Below are 20,632 nucleotides of genomic sequence, written 5' to 3' on the forward strand. Positions count from 1 at the left end.
CCCAAGAGCCATTACTTTCACCTGACCCTTCCATGACCCCCAATCCATCAATGTCCCTGACTTTATTCCTCACTCTCTGTTCCCGCTTACCAGTTCTTTCCCCAATCACTTCCATAGACTTGGCCGTCTATTCCCTCCACTTCACACCCTTTTACTCTCAACTGTTGGCCCCCTTCTCCTGCCATAAAGTCTGTTCCACTAGCGCTCAATCCCAGCTCACTCCCCAAAGCTGACTCTTCCTCTCCAGGCTGCTCAACTTGTCATTTTGTGCTTTTAAGAGTGTAAGTTCTCCTGAGCAAGACCTGTTCTCTCTTGTACGTTTGCCTAGAAGACTGCAGGCACTTCTAGAAACAAACAGTGAACAATACAAATAATATTTAATTTCTTATTAAGAAGCCTTTTAAGGTGATAATGGGAAGTTTACATTGCATGATCAGTCAATTCACAACAGATCACCAGCAGTTCACAGGCCACAATTTAAGAACAACTGCCATGTGTGTTTACAACACAAACCTACCTCTATGGAAAATATTAGTATTGTAAAACAACAATTAAAGAGAAAAGACACCTTAAAAAGAAAACAAGATGGGAATCATCCATTATTACAGATGAAAAAGGAGAACTGACTGATTCCCCCTATGGAAAGCAGCTTACCTGAGGTGTAAGCTCAACTTCCAATTCTCCAGATAAGTATTGTCGTTCAAATTCTGCATTTTCTCCAACATAGGATGATACCATCCGTTTTATCTGCTTAGTTTGAAGCAAAAGACCAAGTCCAAAATTGTCAACACTGTGCAGAAAAACACCAATAATAGTCAACATCCAAAATACAGAGCATTTTGCCATCTTCAAAACACTTTATAAAACATTAATGAATTAACAAGGCACTTGTAAGACAGGGAAGTATTATTCTTCCCATTTTACAGATGAGAAAATGGAGGCAAAGGAGCAAGACACAGTCTTTAGAGGAAAAAAATGTCAGTGTCAGAATTAGAATTAGAATTGAGGAGTCACTGACACCTTGTGATCAGACATCACCCTCAGGGTGAGAACACTAAGTAAAGCTAAAAACTTTATTTGAAAGGTGTTTTATTTGTTAAACTGTCATTTATAGCTATCCCATTGCATCCTCTACTGCTGCTGCCGCCATCTCACCCTCTCTGCTAGTAGGACAAGGCTATGTGATGAGACTTCCATTACAGAGTGAGCAGACAGAAGGAAGCAGGTTCAGTCTCACAGACACAAAATTAAGATTTAATTTAAAGAATTGTCAATACAGACAGACAATAACCAAAGGAAGCTTCCCCCCATGGCCCCAATCCTGCTTTGTATGGCAGCAGACTGCTCCACACCCCAAGCCCCACTGACTTTAAACGGGGCTCTCTGTAGGACGTGGACAGACTATTGGACATGAATGAGGCCCAAACTTTCCCTAAGCCTCAAAGCCCTCCAAGCCCAGCCCTTTCTTCCCACAAAGAAGCAAGTTATAAGACGTTCTTTCCGCAACTGCCCATAAAGACAGCATTAAAGTTTTAGTGTTTGTTTACTGAACATTTGTAACAAGATGCCTCCCTGTTAGCTAATAAAGGACAATATTTGCTGTATGCCCTCAGATTTCAGGATAAGAAAAAACGGTTACTTGCTTTCTCGTAACTGTTGTTCTTCGAGATGTGTTGTTCACGTCCATTCCATATAAGGTGTGCGTGCGCCGCGTGCATGAGCGTTGGAAACTTTTTCCCTTAGCGGCTCCCGTCAGGCCGGCGGGGTCCCCCCGAGTGGCGCTACTGTGCTGTGCATATATACCCCTGCCGGCCCGACCCCCTCCAGTTCCTTCTTGCCGGCGACTCCGACAGAGGGGTAGAAGGGTGGGTGGTGGAATGGACGTGAACAACACATCTCGAAGAAAAACAGTTATGAGAAAATAACCGTTTTTTCTTCTTCGAGTGCTTGTTCACGTCCATTCCACATTAGCTGAATTACAAGCTTACCTCTGGAATACGGTAGGAGTCACAGAACAACTGCTCGGAGGACCGCTCTGCCAACTGCCGCGTCCTCTCTGGCCTGCTGGTTGACCTCATAGTGGGTCATGAAGGTGTGCACCGAGGACCAGGTGGCTGCTCTGCAGATCTCCTGGATTGGGACCCGTGACAGGAATGCCGTGGAAGTCGCCTGCACCCTGGTCGAGTGGGCCGTGACCGCTGGGATGGGAACACCTGCGAGCTCATAGCACGCCCAGATGCAGCTTGTAATCCAAGAAGAAATCTGCTGCGCCGACACTGGATTTTTATCCTCTTGGCTACAGCCACAAACAGCTGCACGGATTTGCAAAAGGGCTTGGTGTGCTAAGAATAGAACGCCAGCACTCGACGCACATCCAGGGTGTGCAAGCTGCGGTGACTCGGGTCCTTATGGGGTTTCGGGAAGAACACTGGCAGACAAATGTCCTGGCCCAAATGGAATCGGGAGACCATCATAGGGAGCAACTTGGGGTGCGGCCGGAGCTGCACCTCATCCTTGTGAAATACTGTATACGGTGGCTCAGAGGTGAGGGCCCTCAGTTCGGACACCCTTCTGGCTGAGGTAATGGCAACCAGAAATGCCACCTTCCAGGAAAGGTGGAGGAGAGAACAGGTAGCGAGGGGCTCGAAAGGGGGTCCCATGAGTTTAGAAAAGACCAGGTTAAGGTTCCATGGAGGGACTGGGGGGACAGGAGTATGGGAACACCCTCTCCAACCCTTTAAGGAACCACCAATGGAAAACACCGAGCCCCCCGAGAACCCCAGATGGAAGGCGGAGATGGCCGCCAGGTGCACTCTGAGTGAGGACAGGGCTAGCGCTTGCTGCGTGAGGTGCAGGAGGTACTCCAGAATGGCCTGCACCAGGGCCTGGCCCAGCCACACCTGTCGGGGTTCGCACCAACACGAGAACCTTTTCCACTTGGCCATATAGGCCGCCCTGATAGAGGGCTTTCTACTGCCAAGCAGAATCTGCTGCACGGGAAGGGAGCACTGGCTCTCCAGGGCGTTTAGCAACAGAGCCTCCACGCCATCAGATGCAGTGACTGTAGGTCAGGGTGGAGAAGCCACCCACCGTCCTGTGTAATCAGGTCCTGTTGTAGGGGCAGGACTACTGGGGCCTCCACCAACAGCTCTAGGAGCGATGTGTACCAGTGTTGGCGGGCCCAGGCTGGGGCGATGAGGATCACCACCGCCCTGTCCCTGCGCACTTTGAGCAAGACCTTGTGCACCAAGGGGAGCTGGGGGAAGGCATACATCAAGCCCCCTCTCCACGGGATCACAAACATATCCACGAGTGAGCCCGGGCTGTGGCCCTGGAACAAACAGAACTGCGGGCACTGAGCGTTGGCCCTGGTGGCAAACAGATCTACCTGGGAAAAACCCCACCTGCGGAAGAGCAAAAGCACGACGTCCTCTCTGAGTGTCCACTCATGCATGCAGTATGACCTGATGAGGGAATCCACCAGCTCGTTCTGCACCCCCGGGAGATAGGACGCCTTGAGGTGAATTGTGTGGGCTATGAAAAGGTGCCAGAGGAGGAGAGCTTTGCGACAAAGTGGCGAGGAACAAGCCGCGCCCTGCTTGTTTATATAAAACATGGCAGTAGTGTTGTCCGTCAGAACTGTCATGCTGTGACCACTCAGAGCAGTGTGAAAGGTCTGGCAGGTGAGACGAACCGCCCTGAGCTCCTTCACATTGATATGGAGCGACCGCTCTGCTCCAGACCACAACGCCTGCGTCATGAGATCCCCCAGGTGAGCCCCCCTTCCGTGGTCTGACGCGTCCGTCACCAGCGTCAGGTCCGGTAGTGGGGCGGCAAAGGGGATCCTTCGCAAACCACAGACTGGGACTGCCACCACAGCAGGGAGTCCAGCACATCCCTTGGGGCTGTCACCACGAAGTCCAGGGGGTCCCTGCCTGGGCAGTACACCCAAGTGAGCCATGCCTGCAGAGTCCTAAGTCTCAGTCTGGCATGCCTGACCACGTATGTGCATGCTGCCATGTGGCCCCGCAGCTGCAGGCAGCACCTGGCCATTGTCGTTGGAAACTGGCATAGGGAGGCCACCGCTTGTTGGATAGCCCGGAATCGGGATACTGGAAGGCTTGCCCTGGCCTGCACCACGTCCAGGACCGCCTCCATGAATTCCACTTTCTGCGTGGGTACGAGCGTGGACTTGGGGACGTTGACCAGGAGCCCCAGCTCGCGGAACAATCTCAGGGCCACCTCCACATGGCCCTGCATCTCCGCCTTGGAACGGCCTGCCAGGAGCCAGTCGTCGAGGTACGGGTACACCTGGATTCTCTGCCTCCGTAAGAAGGCCGCCACCACCACCATGCACTTTGTGAACACCCTTGGGGCCGCAGCTAGACCTAACGGGAGAACTGCAAACTGGTAATGTTCTCGGCCCATGGTGAAGCGTAGGAACCGCTGATGTGCTGGGAAGATGGCGATATGAAAGTATGCGTCCTTCATGTCGAGGGCGGTGTACCAGTTCCCCGGATCCAGGGAAGGGATGATGGTGCCCAGAGAGACCATGCAGAATCAGGCTTTGACCAGGAATTTGTTGAGCCTGAGCAGGTCTAGGATGGGGCGAAGGCCCCCTTTGGCCTTGGGGATGTGGAAGTACCAGGAGTAGAACCCCTTTCCTCTTAGGCCCATCCGGCACCGCCTCTACCACCCCCGCCTCTAGCAGCGAGCAGGCTTCCTTCTCTAGGAGATGCTCGTGAGAGGGGTCCCTGAAGAGGGACGGGGAAGGGCAATGGAAGGGGGGGAGGGAGGCGAACTGCAGTGAGTAGCCATTCCGTACCGTGCGTAAGACCCAACAGTCTGACATAATGGTGGACCACGCACGGGAGAAACGGGATAGGTGGTTCAGGAAACAAAGGGACAGATCCAGTGACTGGTCTGGTACGCTGTCCTCGAGCGCACCTTCAAAAGCCTGGCTTAGTGCCCAGCTGGGGTTTGTGCTGACCTTGGTTCTGGCCCGGCGCATTATTGTTATTGTTGTTGTTGCACCGTTGCCTTTTATCCCTGCCTCGCCTACGGTAAGGCTCGCCTACGGTAAGGCATTGAAGGGGAGGCTGCGGCTTAAAGGGCTTCCTCTGAGTCGCCAGGGTGTGCATACCCAGCGACTTGAGTGTAGCTCGCGAGTCCTTGAGGCTATGCAGCCTCACATCTGTCTGGTCCGAGAAGAGCCTGGACCCTTCTAAGGGGAGGTCCTATAGTGTATTCTGGACCTCGGGGGGCAGGCCTGACTCCTGGAGCCAAGCCGAGCGCCTCATGACCACCCCGATGCGATTGTTCTAGCTGCTGCATCTGCCAAATCCAGGGAGGCCTGGAGAGAGGTCTTGGCTACTGCCTTGCCCTTGTCCACCAGGGCTGTGAACTCCTGTTGGGAACCTTGCAGAAGGTTGTCCTTAAACTTCCCCACTGCCGCCCAGGAGTTGAAATTGTGCCTGTTGAGGATGGCCTGCTGGTTCTCAATCCTCAACTGAAGGCCCCCAGATGAGTACACCTTTCTGCCAAAAAGGTCCAGTCGTTTCGCCTCCTTGGCCTTAGAGGCTGGGGCCTGCTGTCCAGGGTGCTCCCTTTCGTTTACCGCTGAAACCACTAGGGAGCATGGACTTGGGTGGCAGAACAGGAACTCATAGCCCTTAGATGGGGCAAAGTATTTACACTCCACTCCTTTAGCCATTGGAGCGCTGGAGGCCGGGGTCTACCATATAATCTTACAGCTGGACTGAATGGTCTTAATGAGCGGGAGCGCTATTCTGGATGGACCTTCGGGGCTCAAAATGTCCACCATGGGGTCTTCCTGCTCAACCACCTCCTCGGCCTGCAACCCCAAATTTTGGGTGACCCTGCGCAGCAATTCCTGGTGGGCTCTATGGTCTATCAGTGGAGGGTCGGACACCTCTGTACCTGCCACCGCCTCATCGGGGGAAGATGAGGAGGTTAGCTGCTGCTCGACCCCCTCTGGTTGGTCCTCCTGCTCCCCATCTCCCATGATAGGGGCCTCCGGCTCAGGCCGGGGCGGGAGTCCATGGGACAGTACTTGGCTCGGTGCCGGACTCTCCGGTCTATGCTGGGGGGGGATGCTGGAGGCCTGGATACTGTTGCCTCCGGCACTGCCTGGCGTCGGTGCGGGGACCGGGACCGCTGCACCGAGTAACTTGCCCTGGACGGGGCCCCTTGGTGCTCCTAATAGGCCCAGGGGGTCCAGAAGGGCCAATGGCCTGGCAGCCCCCATTGAGGTTACCAGCTCCCCTGAGGGTCCCTGCTGTCCAGGCCCCAGTGTGGGTAGCTATAGCAGTCAGAGCCGGTGCCGGACTGCGGCAACGCCAATCGCGAAGGCCATGGCGGTGCCAACGATCTGCGCTGGCGGGAGAACTAGTGGCTCCTGGCTGAGCGGTACCGGTATCCCTGGGACCGGGATCTGGACCAGGACCAGGACCAGTGCCAGTGTTCCCTGGACCAGGACCGTCTGCTGGAGTCCTCTGGGGAGGGCCGTCTCAACTCCTCCTGGTGCCGGTCTCTGGGCGGTGCCGGAGAGCGGCGTGCCCTTTCTGGTGCTTCTTCGCATCGACCCGCTGCTGGAGCCACAACCTCCTTCTCGGTGGCAGGCAAGTGTGAGTCCGCAGAGTCGGAGCTAGACCAAGATCAACTCCGGGAGTGGGGCCAGGACGGTGTCCTCGAGCGGCACACCATTGCCGGCTTACTCCTCGACAGCTCCCGAGGCACGGGTGCCGGAGGAGGGGGCTCGCCGCCGCCGGCTCAATGAGGTCCTTTGCAGCCTCAAAGGTGCCAGGCGTAAGGGCTGATCCGTTATGCCCTGGAGCCCATCGTCCGCACTGAGCTCACTTAGGTCTGGGCTCGATGGGGCTTGTGCTGCTGGGACCGCCTGTGTCAGCGCCGGTACCACGGCCTTCCCGCTCTTGTCGGCGCTCGAGGCCTTGGGAGGCGCCGGCCTCCCGTGCGGGGAACGACCGCGCCTTCCTTCAGGCTGCGCCAGGAGCCGCACCGGGGAGGACGAGCAGTGCCGGGGCCTAGCCTGACGCTCCAGGGCTGACAGTTTACGGTGCTTAGCCAGTGCCGGGTCTCTCGACGGCTCCGGGACACTACGCACCAAGGAAGCCTGAGCCGGTGTCAGGCGCTCCGGGCCCAGCGGCTGCAATGCGGCCTCCATCAATAGCTGCTTTAGGCGAAAGTCTCTCTCTTTCCTTGTCCTTGGCTTAAACGCCTTGCAAATCCTACACCGCTCAGTTTGATGTCCGTCCCCCAGGCAACACAGACACGAGTCGTGGGGGTTACTAACTGGCATAGGTTTGCGGCACGTGGCGCAAGCCTTGAAGCCATGGGCCTGCAGCATGCCCTGCGGCCCGGGGCAGGTGATGGAGGCCTCCAAGCACCTAATGACTTAAGTGTCCACAATCTGTACGTAAACAAACTGATAAAAGCTACTCTAAAGGCTAAGGGACTGCTCTTCTACAAGAGAGAGAGAGGTTGTTCCAACACCGCCATGGACAGCAAGAAGGAACTGGAGGGGGTCGGGCCAGCAGGGGTATATATGCACAGCACAGTGGCTCCACTCAGGGGGCCCACCGGCCCGACAGGAGCCGCTAAGGGGAGAAGTTTCCAACGCTTGTGCACGTGGCGCGCGCCCACCTAATGTGGAATGGACGTGAACAAGCACTGGAAGAAGAAACAGAGAAAACCTATAAAAAGAAACTTTTTATGGGGCAAATCCAGATATCCAGCACACTATAGCTGAGTCTGCAAGTTCGCAATATACAGAGCCTCATGGAAAACACCAATATATTTTACATTTTTAACTCAACTACAATTCAGGGAAAACCAGTTGGAATTATCCATTATTACAGACAAAAAGTAGAACTTTTTAATCCCCTCATAAAATAGTCTTTCTTTGTCCTTCAATGATGCGGGCAATTATGCAATTATATAATGCTTCCTTACTCTCTATCACCAGCTAGATCACAGACAGACAGACTTGTTGAAAGTCTCTGGCTAAGGATAAAAGGGGTAAAAAACAAAGGTGATGTCATGATGGGAATCTACTACAGACTACCTAACCAGGAAGAAGAGGTGGATCAGGCTAACAAAATCACCCAAAGCACCGGACTTGGTGGTGATGGGGGATTTCAATTACACAGACATCTGTTGGAAAAATAATACAGAAGGCACAGATTATCCAACAAGTTCTTGGAATGTATTCACCAGAAAAGTTTGTAGCAGTTGGACGCCTAACATAGTGAATGCCAGTGAAAATGAGGTAGGATCAGAAGCTAAAATTGTGAAAGAACAAATTAAAAATTACTTAGACAAGTAAGATGTCTTCAAGTCACCAGGGCCTGATGAAATACATCCTAGAGTACTCAGGGAGCTGTCATACGAGGTATCTGAGCCATTAGTGATTATCTTTTGAAAAGTCATGGATGACGGGAGAGATTCCAAAGGACTGGCAAAGGGCAAATATAGTGCCCATCTATAGAAAGGGAAATAAGGACAACCTGGGGAATTTCAAACCAGTCAGCTTAACTTCGATACCCTGAAAGAGAACGAAGCGAATAATTAAGCAATCAGTTTGCAAACACCTAGAAGATAATAAGGTGATAAGTAACAGCATGGCTTTGTCAAGAACAAGTTGTGTCAAACAAACATCATAGATTTCGTTGACAGGGTAACATGCCTTGTGGATGGAGGAAGCAATAGATATGGCATACCTTGACTTTTGATACTGTCTCACATGACCTTCTCATAAACAAACTGGGGAATTACAACCTAGATGGAGCTACTCTAAGGTGGGTTCATAACTGGTTGGAAAACCGTTCCCAGAGAGTAGTTATGAGTGGTTCACAGTCAAGCTGGAAAGGCATATGGAGTGGGGCCTCCAGGGAACTGTTCTGGGTCTGGTTCTGTTCAATATCTTCATTGAAAAGTGTCCATGAGGCTTGCAGGGATTTCACTCTAGTCACTGTACCTTTCCATTTCTATTTAACTAACCTCCTCATTTTTGCATAGTTCCCCTTTCTGAAATTAAATGCCACAGTGTTGGGCTATTGAGGTGTTCTTCCCACCATAGGAATGTTAAATGTTATTATATTATGGGCCTGTTATAGTAACCTCTTGGACCAGATCCTGCGCTCCACTCAGGACTAGATCGAGAGTTGCCTCTCCCCTTGTAGGTTCCTGTACCAGCTGCTCCAAGAAGCAGTCATTTAAAGTATCAAGAAATTTTGTCTCTGCATTTCGTCCTGAGGTGACATGTACCTAGTCAATATGGGGATAATTGAAATCCCCCACTATTATTGAGTTCTTTATTTTGATAGCCTCTCTAATCTCCCTTAGCATTTCATCGTGACTATCCAATTCAGCACTGAAATTAAAACTCCTCCTATCATATAGTAAGAGCAGAGAAGTCATGTCAGCACCTGGTGACTGAGGGCAGGGCAAGCTAATTCCCTCAAATATTTTGGAGAGAACTATGGTAATAGGGCGGAAGGGGCATGATATGCCTACGCAAGCTGCTGCCCCTAATGTAAAGTGCTCCAACAGCTATGGTGGTGGCACAAGAACTAGAAAAGCAGTCAGGGCTCAATCCAACTCCCACTGAAGTTCAGGGAGTCTTTCCATTGATTTTACTGGGAGATGAATCAGACTTTAAGGCCCAAATTGTTAATGCTATTTAGGCGTTGCTGCACTCAGTGTTGCAATGCCTAACTGATTTAGGAGCCTAAATCTCATTTTGAAAAGGAATTTGGGCACTTAAGACTAAACACTGTTGTCACCAGCCACCTATGAATACTTGCCCATCAAGACATTGGACCATCAAATCCAGTACCCTGTTTCTGAGGGTGACCAATAAAAGGCAGACAGTGGTCATGAAGTTTGAAAAGGGCAAGTGACAAACGTTCTGAAAAGAATCCCTCACAGAAGTGCACACTCTTACTACTACTTTGAAATGAATTAAAAAAAAAAAAAAGTAATCCAGTCTTATGTACTTTACTTATATGCAAAATACCTTATGAAATGTATTGAAAACACATTTTCTAGACTCTGCTCAGACTTATGCTAAGTTCCACTGTTATGCTTCATTGCCTTTAGGCTAGCAGGAAAGTCAGTCGGCTTCCTCCCATTTCACACTCCACTGTGAAATACTATTCAACATTTCTACTTACAACAAATGAAGGGGTTCATTCCCCTCTTTCATTTCATGTCCCTTCATATACCATATTCTCCTACTGATGAAGATATTTGCAGAATTTGTACTCATCATGTTTGAATCTGCAGTACATGCAACATACTTCAAAGGCCTAGTGAATGAAATATGATAGTGATTGAAGGCTAAGGTTAACTTCTGGTGCATGGTGTTAGAGCGACAATGTACTGATACCGTACTACAGTTAAGCTTAGATCAGCTCCTGTGTTTCCACTCATCATCATCATGTAGTCAAAATCTGGAAGTCAAGCTGCTCACTGCTGTATTTGATTTCTTAATGGCTCCATACTTTAGTAACCTTAGGACAATGCGTACTGCCATCCTGAAATAACTCCTATGATAAAATTGGAAACATGAGCTGTGCAGCCTTCTTCTGGGGTTATAGTTTACAAAGTGTTAGCTGTTCAGTAACCGTAATAAAGAACCTTATAAGTTAAAAACATATAGACCAAACAACTTAACTGATCATATTTTATGGATTTATTTATTGCCATTATTATTTTGGCAACATACTAAGAGCAAGGTTTGCCTAACGCAACTCACTGCAGTGCAAGTTTAGCTTGTAACTTCACTTCCTGGAGGGGCAATGTAGTTAACTTCATATATTCTGTCTATGTATGCATCCACACATCTGTATACATCACACAGAAGCAGCACCCTCCACACACACAGTAGAAACCACAGACTCAACATGACACAGACCTTCTCCCCCCTCCCCCCACCGCAGCTGTTATTTTCTCTATTTAAATTATAAACTCTTTGTCTAATTGTGTGTCTGTAAAAGCAGAATGAATTAAAGCCTCTCAACACTTCTGAGACATACTGGATGCAAGGGTTCATTTTACAGAGTATTTCTGAAATGTTAAAACACACACAGAACAGGTTTCCATTTCCTGTGTGTTCAGAAAGCAACTACCACACAGTGGGACTTCCATAAATAAATAATAATGGGGAAATTAAGACAGAGATCTGGACACTGGATAAATTACTTCACAGAGGAAGTCACATCAGGAAATCTGACCCAAATTATAGTGGCATGGTAGGACCATAGAATCATAGAATATCAGGATTGGAAGGGACCTCAGGAGGTCATCTAGTCCAACCACCTGCTCAAAGCAGGACCAATCCCCAATTTTTGCCCCAAATCCCTAAATGGCCCCCTCAAGGATTGAACTCACAACCCTGGGTTTAGCAGGCCGATGCTCAAACCACTGAGCTATCCCTCCCCCCACTACACTACACTACAGCTAACTAAGGTTGTGTCACAACTCCTGTTTAAAGATGGACAGTTCTAAGTCCTCTAAAATCAACATGCTTACTTAGATTCCTCTGAAAGTTGGTGTGCCTCAATAGGGTGAAGGGCAGGGTTAGACACACAAATTTGGGGTCATTTGAAACTGCCAGGGTTGCAGAGATATAAATCCTGAAAAAATAACCATTTTTCAAAAAGTTTCTGGGTTGGTGTTTGGTTTTTGTTCTTTTTTGCATGCAGAGCCAGAGATCAAACTATTGACGTGATGTGGCTCAAAAATGGTCTCAAGTTGTTGAGTTTTACCCAAGGCAGTGCAGGACCCCCACTAAATCTTTGGGGGACCCAAACTGAGAATGGTATTTAAGACAAAATGGCTAAAGGGCTTCCATTCCTACCATTTTATATGCTTTAAAACTTGACTCTGCTTTAATGCTCTAAAAGCCAAACAGTAAATCAGACTGGTGTGTCTCATGGGGTAGCGTTCATGATCCAAAATTTAACTGAGGAGCTCTTAAGTTACAGTCTTGTCCCTTCCCCTCCTGTCCCCCCTCCTCCCAAATGGTCTCTTTCCATTGCCTTGTACGGTTAAACTGAGAGGTATTAATGACTGGATGAAACCACAGATCTCATTGAGATTGATGGCTGTGAAGTCGCCCTTCAATTAACAAAGAAAAGATCATGACAACCCCCCACCTAAGACAAATGGAGCTTTGGACTGAGTGACTGGTGGTTGTGTTACAATTTGTGAGTGATGAGTGGCAATTTTATTTGAGGGAATGTAATCAAAAGCATTTGGAGAGAAAAAACAGACACGAGAATGCTTTCTGGGAGGGATATAGAGGGTGGAGGAGTACAGGAATAGGGGTAGAGGAGTTATGGGGAAGGGGAGAGGAGTTGGGGGCTTAGGTGAGGGAAGCATTGCACGCCCCAGCTCTGCCAGTGCACCCCAACTACCTTACACCCCCAGCTCTACTGGAGCACCCCAACAGTGCACCCTAACTCCCCTACACCCCTCAGCTCTGCCAATGCACCAAACCCTGCACATCCACCAGTTCACTGAGAGCTCTGTGGGATAGGGAATATCTCTTACTTTAGTGGCACAGCAGCACCACTATAGTTAAGGTTGCATCCCTGTAAATCCTCTGAAATTGATATGCTTAGTCAGATTCCTCTGAAATTTGGTGTGCCTCAGAGGAGTTGGTTTGTCTCAGGAGGTGCAGAGCAGGGCTAGTGACCCAAATGGGGGTGGTCATTGGAGCTAAGGGTTATGGACATATAAGCCCTGAAGAAAAGAAAAAGCCATTTTTTTTTCAATAAAAGTTTCTAGGAGTTCTTTGGTTTGTTCTTTTGCACAGAACTAGAGATCAAACGATTCATGTGATGTGGGAAAAAATCGCTTGAGTGCCTCAAAGTTTTATGAAAGGTAATTGGGGGACCCAAATTGGGATAGGTATTTAGGAACATGTTCACTTCTACTCTTGCACAGATGTGTCATCTGGAAAGATTACCGGGGGAGTGGTTACTTTGTGCTCTCAGGGCAAATTAATGTGGTGTGTCCAAAGACACACATAGTGCAAAGATTTGGAACGGACAGCACAGGTACCCTGGCTGCTGAGGGCAAAGAAATCTGCATGCTGTAAGGGTTGCCAACAGGTGATTCTGGGCAATTCCTGGATCACAAGGTTGCAGAAGTTTATAGGACAGCAAGCAGTACGCCATGACATGGGGATTGCTGGCTACAGGCCAATCTGCGTGGAGAGAGGTGGCCTGCATTGGCATCATGTTTGAGGATGCAGTGATTCACTAGGTGAAAATTATCTGGGCCTTAAATCTGGTGTGCACCCCATACAATGTACGAGAGCTGATTTGGAGGGTGTAAGAGATTTTTATCCAGGAGTTGTGACAGTTTTTTCTGATTTGACTGAGCATCTGTATAATTGCTACAAAGTCAATATGAAAGTTGTTAAGTGCTCGAAGCACATTAGCTGGGAAAGCGGAGGGTTCATGGCTGACCAGAAAATGTACACAGTATGGCACAAACATTACAAGCTCTAACACTTCACTGTTTCTCAGAGACAGGGTCATCGACTAGACACAAGCTACTGCCAACTCCAGGGAAACAGAGGGAAGACAACATGAGCAATCACCTCCGAGCCTCTTTGTCCATCAGTCTTGTTAGATGGAATCCTGTGGATAAGAATGAACTGGTTGTAGAAGGAGGTGAAGAGCTTGTACATTTCAGCAACAGTGTGGGTTGGCAAAGTCAAGGTATGTTTTAACAACCATGTAATGGGGTACTGCTTGGAGAGCACAGAGACAAGCCTGCATAGGCAACATTAACTGTGTCTTTCCTGGTTTTCAGAAGTTTGAGTTTTGCTCAGCTTAACAACATTCTGCCACAGGACAACATACCACCAAGCAACAGTAACTCTGTGTTAACAGTTTTTTGCCACTGACTTTTAACTTCAGGTCCCATGCATCCATAGAAGTTACATGGCAGATAAAATAGGAAAAGCAAAATCTATTTTAGTAAACATAATGTAATGCATATTACTAATGTTTTCATTCCACTATAATTAGTTATTTGTTAAGAGCTGACAGTGTTTCTGGTGCTGTACAAAGTACAGTTGTAAACACAGTCCTAGACCAAAGAAGCTTGGAATCTAAATTAGAATGCAACACAGTCACAGACGTCTTATCTACCTTGGCTCTCAGCAACAGTAATTAAAGCCTGTAATAAATACTTTCCCATTACATTCAATAACCCTTTTCCACTTCTGTAGCATTTTTGTCTATTCCATTCAGTCCCAAGCCTGCTGTTATAACAAGCAGGTCAAATCCTTACCACAATGTCACAGTTCAACATACTAGAGGAAGTTTACCTCCAAAATCAAAGGGATTCCTTCAGAAAGCACACAAATGATAGAGTGCAGTGCGGGTAACAGGTTATCATGCCTTTAAGCAGACAGTTTGAATCAGTGGTAATCTGACAGTATGCTGCCAATCTCTTTTTAGAAGATCATCTCAGGGGATTAGGAAGTTTAAGTAGTAACCTAGAAGTCTTCTATTGTACTATTTATAGTGAAATATTATTGAATTCCCAGAGCCCAAAATTATGGCCTTGAAAATAAGATAAATAAATATACATTAAGAGCCACCAATGGAAACAAATGTTGTCAAGAAAAAAATGGTTTTGTGATGTTGGACATCGGGCCACATTTCTCCATGGTATAACTGATGATTTCAGTGGAGTTATAATAGGCATGAATCTGGCCCACTGAGAAGGCACAGAGATATCAAGGAGACCTTGATCCTGTGACTTGTTTTAACTAAAATTATTTTTTTCCATTTTTCCACCATATGAATCATGATGACAGTCATTTTAGGCCTAGGTCTGCAGCCCTGATTTTAAGTAGTTCCTTACTTCACAAGTAGAACCACTGAAATTAATTGTTGAAATGAACGGAACTCCTCAAACTGAGTAAGGATAGCAGAAACAGACCCTTTATGAAACTGGCTTTATGAAAAGAAGAAATTGAACTGGCTGTATGTTTTTTTTAAACCTTCATATAGTATTTATGAGTATATCCCTGCAATATAATTCTACAGAATCATTCCAAAACCTATAAAAAGATTAGACTCAATTAAAATTCTATAGAGTTTTTAAGAGTAGCTGCAATTACAGAAGGATGACAGTGCTCTAGGAGGATAGTTGCTTGGTGTTCTGTGTTAACAAGGGCTTCAGTTCTGCAGACTCTTCACCTACTGAGAATCCAGGCATGGGTGGGCTAAAGGCCTCTACCGCCAGCCTAAAGGGATGAGCTACCGGACCCAGATCCCAAGTAATTCTGGGGCACAATTAAGGAAAAACAGGAATGGGAGTGAGGGTCTGCAGACACTTCAGGGCAAAAGTACCTTTACCCACATGAGTAAATATTTACACTGTTGCTTAAATGATTACAGGATTATAGCCCTGGTGTCTCCCAAATAGTTCAAAGGAACAGACAATATACCTACTCATTCACAAGAGTTTTCTAATCTAATTGCTTGGCTGGCTGAAATATCTAACTTTCTCCATCTTTATATCAGTGAATAGTGGTCAGCAGTCTCGTTAGTTGGAAGAGATCTCTCTTGTTTCAGTGAAAGGATGTTGTCAAGGTTTTATGTGGCTAAATAGTGATCTACTTTGAAAATTAGCTGTCCTCTGTTGATAGCCTTTTCCTTAGGATTTCAAGAAGCATTTTTATGCCAATGGCCTGTGGTACTATTAGGGAAAAAATATTAAAAGTAGGCATGGCTTACTATTAATACTGAAGTCAAAACAAGCCAGTGCATGTGTAATAATTGTTTTCAATTTTCATCTTCCTCAGATGTAAAATGCACCATAGGTGGAGGATCACAAGCCTAAAATTCATCCTGAATGCAAGTCTTTCAACATGCAGTAATTCAAATTTGATCAATTATATCATTGTCCTGAACAGACACAACCCTTTTAAATAAAGTACACAGAGTTACACACTCATGCCCTACAGAAAAAGGCTGGGGAAATGTTTTATGATCTTGGCAAGGAGTGTTATGGGATTACTGCTGCATTCTTCCTTCAGGGATAGTGGCTGTTTGTAGCCCTACAGAATGGGACGGAGACACAGCCTTCAAACCATTCAGAGCCCAAGAATCTGCAGCAACATGGATTTCTGGGCATTCCTAAGGAAAGCATGCCCCATCACACTGCTCTCTAGGGGCCCTATCTGACTCCCATTAGTGTCAGTGGAAAGCCTAGTTTCAATGGGAGCGGAATATGGTCCTGGGTTCCCACTGACAGCCAAGCTCTTTCCAGGATGCCAACCAGCAGAAGTTGCAAAGGAGAGTTTGAATCATAGAACTGGAAGGGACCTCGAGAGGTCATCTAATCCAGTCCCCTGCACTCAAGGCAGGACTAAGTATTATCTAGACCATCGCTGACAGGTGTTTGTCCAACCTGCTCTTAAAAATCCCCAATGATGGGGATTCCACAACGTCCCCAGGCAATTTATTCTAGTGCTTAACCATTCTGACAGTTAGGAACCGCCCTTGCTGCAATTTAAGCCCATTGCTTCTTGTCCTATCCTCCGAGGTTAAGAACATTTTTTCTCCCTCCTCCTTGTAACAACCTATTATATGCTTGAAAACTGTTATCATGACCCCTCTCAGTTTTCTCTTTTCCAGACTAAACAAACCCAATTTTTTCAATCTTCCCTCATAAGGAGTGGGGTCCTGTTTTCTAGACCTTTAATCATTTTTGTTGTTCCTCTGGACTTTCTCCAATTTGTCCACATCTTTCCTGAAATGTGGCACCCAGAACTGGACACAATACTCCAGTTGAGGCCTAATCAGCGTGGAGTAGAGCGGAAGAATTTCTTCTTGTGTCTTGCTTACAATACTCCTGATAATACATCCCAGAATAATGTTTGTTTTTTTTTGCAAAAGTGTTAGACTGTTCACTCATATTTAACTTGTGATCCACTATGACCCCCAGATCCCTTTCCGCAGTACTCCTTCCTAGGCAGTCATTTCCCATTTTGTATGTGTGCAACTGATTCCTTCCTAACTGGAGTACTTTGCATTTACTTCTCCAGTTTGTCCAGATCATTTTTAATTTTAATCCTATCCTTGAAAGCACTTACCAAGCTGGGAGGGGAGGGTTTGTATCAGCCGCAAACTTTATGCCATTATCTAAATCAGAGATTGGCAACCTTTGGCACGCGGCCCACCAGGATAAGCCCCCTGGTGGGCCAGACCTGTTTGTTTACCTGCCGCATCTGCAGGTTTGGCCGATCGCAGCTCCCACTGGCTGGGGTTCGCTGCTCCAGGTCAATGGGACCTGTGGGAAGCGGCGTGGGCCGAGGGATGTGCTGGCCGCTGCTTCCCACAGCCCCCATTGACCTGCAATGGTGAATCATGGCCAGTGGGAGCTGTGATCAGTCAAACCTGCAGACACGGCAGGTAAACAAACTGGCCTGACTCGCCAGGGGGCTTACCCTGGTGGGCCGTGTGCCAAAGGTTGCCGATCCCTGATCTAAATCATTGATGAAGATACTGAACGCAACCGGACCCAGAACCGATCCTTGTGGGATCCCACTCATTATGCCATTCCAGCATGACTGTGAACCATTGATAACTACTCTCTGGGAAGAATCTTCCAACCAGTTATGCACCCAACTTATAGTTGCTCCATCTAGGTTGTATTTCCCTAGTTTGTTTATGAGAAGGTCATGCGAGACAGTCAACTTTGCTTGGAGCACAGTTAACTCCTGACTAGTATGACCCTGGGGCTGGAGGGGCATGGAACAAAATGGCTGCTCCTCAGTTCCACCCCTCAGCAAAAAAAAAAATTATTCAGCTATATTATGATGTTCTGCTCATTTGGGAATGGCAAGTGCGGAAGCATATGATAGAGCTACCCCTCTCCTCACCTTTAAATGGTTTCAGGCCTCTTTTCCCTTCCTTTGCTTCATCCCATAGAAACTGGCATTTGGCCCACAGAGCCAAATTCTACCCCAATTCCTTCTATTCGAATCAATCTAAACCAAATCTATGAAGTTGCACAGGTGTAACTGAGGGTATGATCTAGTCCAAACAACATATGAAAGTAACATTAAGTGTTGGATTTCAACCTAAAAAGAAGTATAGACATTTATACACGGACCCAATCTCTAGCCTCAAAAACATATATCACCTTTCATTAAAATCAAAGATAATAATATGTAAAGTTAATAAAATGTCAGTCTGGAGGCATCTTTCAAAGAAGGGAAAGGAAGAGGAGTGGGATGAGAGGGCAATGGAGAGAAGCACAACAGGATTAAACAGGAGTGTGGAAAGATGGAAGATATTTGCAAAGGTTCCATCAAGAGCCAAGAGACCTTATATCAGAAGCAGGAAGCTTTCTGATGAGACAGAAGTGCAATGGACTTTGTCAAATTACCATAAACTACACAGTGTCTCCTAAAAATTTATGAATTCTCATATTGCTAAAAAGGAACAGCAGTATTCTGAAATTACCTACATCAGAATAAATGTAAAAATGTGAAGACAGACACTAACAGGTGTTTTGTTGTAAAGAAAAGTACTTTCAGTTTACAATGTCACACTTTCAACAATCTCACTCAAATTTGGCAATGATAAAGGCTAAAAGTGTTTTAAATGATGAATGGATCAGCATTATCTTATCATTTAGTTACACTGTCAATAGAGCAGCAGATTAACAGATACTTTGTTAATGTTTAAGCTCCACTTGTAAAGTTAGAGGAAAGAAAGTTAAAGAGTAAAAGCCTGGATCTGGTCTTTCACACTATCAAGTTACACCCAGCTTCATTTTGTATTTTAACTCAAGGAAGCATCCAACTTCATTTTGTAGTTTCAGATGCTTGATTTTTTAAAATGGCTAAAATTTTGTTAAATGAGAACTCAAGTGTTATACATTAATATTCTGAACTTTTTATAATAGGAAACTTTCCTGGAAGAGGACAGTCACTTTTCAAACAGCTTTTTATTTTTTATTTATTTTTAATATGCTAATGCCTGCACTGGTGCAGAAAATACTTAGAATGACATTCTGTTCTTAACTCAATTAACTCCCTCTGGTAAAATAATGTTAAGAACCCACCTACAGGGGAAAGAACCTTTCAAGTCTTCTTTTCTACCTATGCTCCTGTGTTCCCTCACTGCCCCCAACAAACAAGATGCGAGGTCCCTGATTCATCATCACCCTTCCCCTGGAAGATGTGGATAGGGTCCCACAAACTTCCTTTCTGAGGAAATGATCCATAAGAACCACCAATATTAATCCAGTTCTACTGAAACAATGTGATATTTTGTCATTGCCTTGATGTGAATGCAGAATATAGAACAAACAAAGTAAGTACAAGTCTGCAGAAATGATAGCACACTGGCATTACTTTGTTTGCTTGACATTACAAGCGACACTGTGCCAAAAAGTGGTGTGGGGGGCGGGACATGGACAGAAATGGTAAAACAAATCTACACTACAGTAATGACCTGTAAACACAGCGCATTGTGCTGTGATCACAGATTTCACAAGAAAAGAAAGTTTAGGTCAAGTCAGTAAGTCATGGGAAAAGTCCCAGGAAAAAGCATAAATGCTACAAGAAGACATATTTATGATTTCACATTCTTCCCTCTAAGTCAATAACAAAACATTGTTCTTCGGAGTTACTATGTTGCTGACAGTGCCATTTTATCAGATGAGTTATTAAAACAAAAGTTAACACCACTTTTGGTTACTAATCATCCTGTGAGACATTGCAAAGGAGATGGGGTGTTAGCCCCAATGGGCTGGGCAAATTCAAAGATAAGTAAATATACTCTGCACATCTGCATCCTCCCTGTAGTTTCACTCTCTATCCTAACAGTATTGCCGTGCACTGATAAATAGCTACTATGTTCCACCCCAGAAATAGACGCACTTCAGTGGGTGAAATTTAGGGTGACCAGACTGCAAGTGTGAAAAATCAGGATGGGGGTGGGGGGTAATAGGAGCCTATATAAGAAAGACCCAAAAATCGGGACTGTCCCTGTAAAATCGGGACATCTGGTCACCCTAGCGAAATTATTTCTATATACAAAGATTGTTAAGTGCTCTGGAAATCAAGATCAAAGAGTTCTAAAAATACATAAGATAAATTGCGTGAAGGCTGAGAGGTAATATCCATACTCAGGAGTCATTCTCTCCTCCCACTTACATGAATTTCTTAACTGTTAAGCGTTTTTGGGTTTTTTTTGGAAGACACACGATCATGAAGGGTGTCTACATTGCCATAAGAGACCCACAGCATGACTGCAGATGGCCTGGTCAGCTGGCTCGGGCTTGCGGGGCTCAGGTTGTGGGACTACAAAACTGCAGTGTTAATGTTTGGGCTTGGGCTGGAACCCACCTCTGTACACTGTGAGGGGGAGGTCTCATTGCCCGGGCATTAGCCCCAGCCCAAAAGTTAATACTGCAATTTTTAGACCCACAGCCCAAGACCAAGTCAGCTGTCCTGGCCTCTGAGACCTGGTGCTGCGGGTTTCTTTTGCAGTGTAGACATACCCCAAAACTCACTGAGGAGGATCCCTTCTGCAGTCTTTTC

General features: G+C 46.7%; 1 protein-coding gene across 1 annotated transcript in view; it reads right to left on the reverse strand.

The window, feature by feature from the left end:
• The window catches only part of OXCT1 (3-oxoacid CoA-transferase 1), a 138,879-nt gene that overhangs the window by 108,639 nt on the left and 9,608 nt on the right, over positions 1 to 20,632 (reverse strand). Inside the window, exon 4 of the mRNA XM_077816798.1 lies at positions 655 to 790. Within this exon, the coding sequence (XP_077672924.1) occupies positions 655 to 790 (136 nt within the window). The remainder of the gene's footprint in view (positions 1 to 654; positions 791 to 20,632) is intronic.

The sequence above is a fragment of the Eretmochelys imbricata genome, chromosome 5, assembly GCF_965152235.1.
Source record: "Eretmochelys imbricata isolate rEreImb1 chromosome 5, rEreImb1.hap1, whole genome shotgun sequence".
Taxonomy (NCBI): Eukaryota; Metazoa; Chordata; order Testudines; family Cheloniidae; genus Eretmochelys; species Eretmochelys imbricata.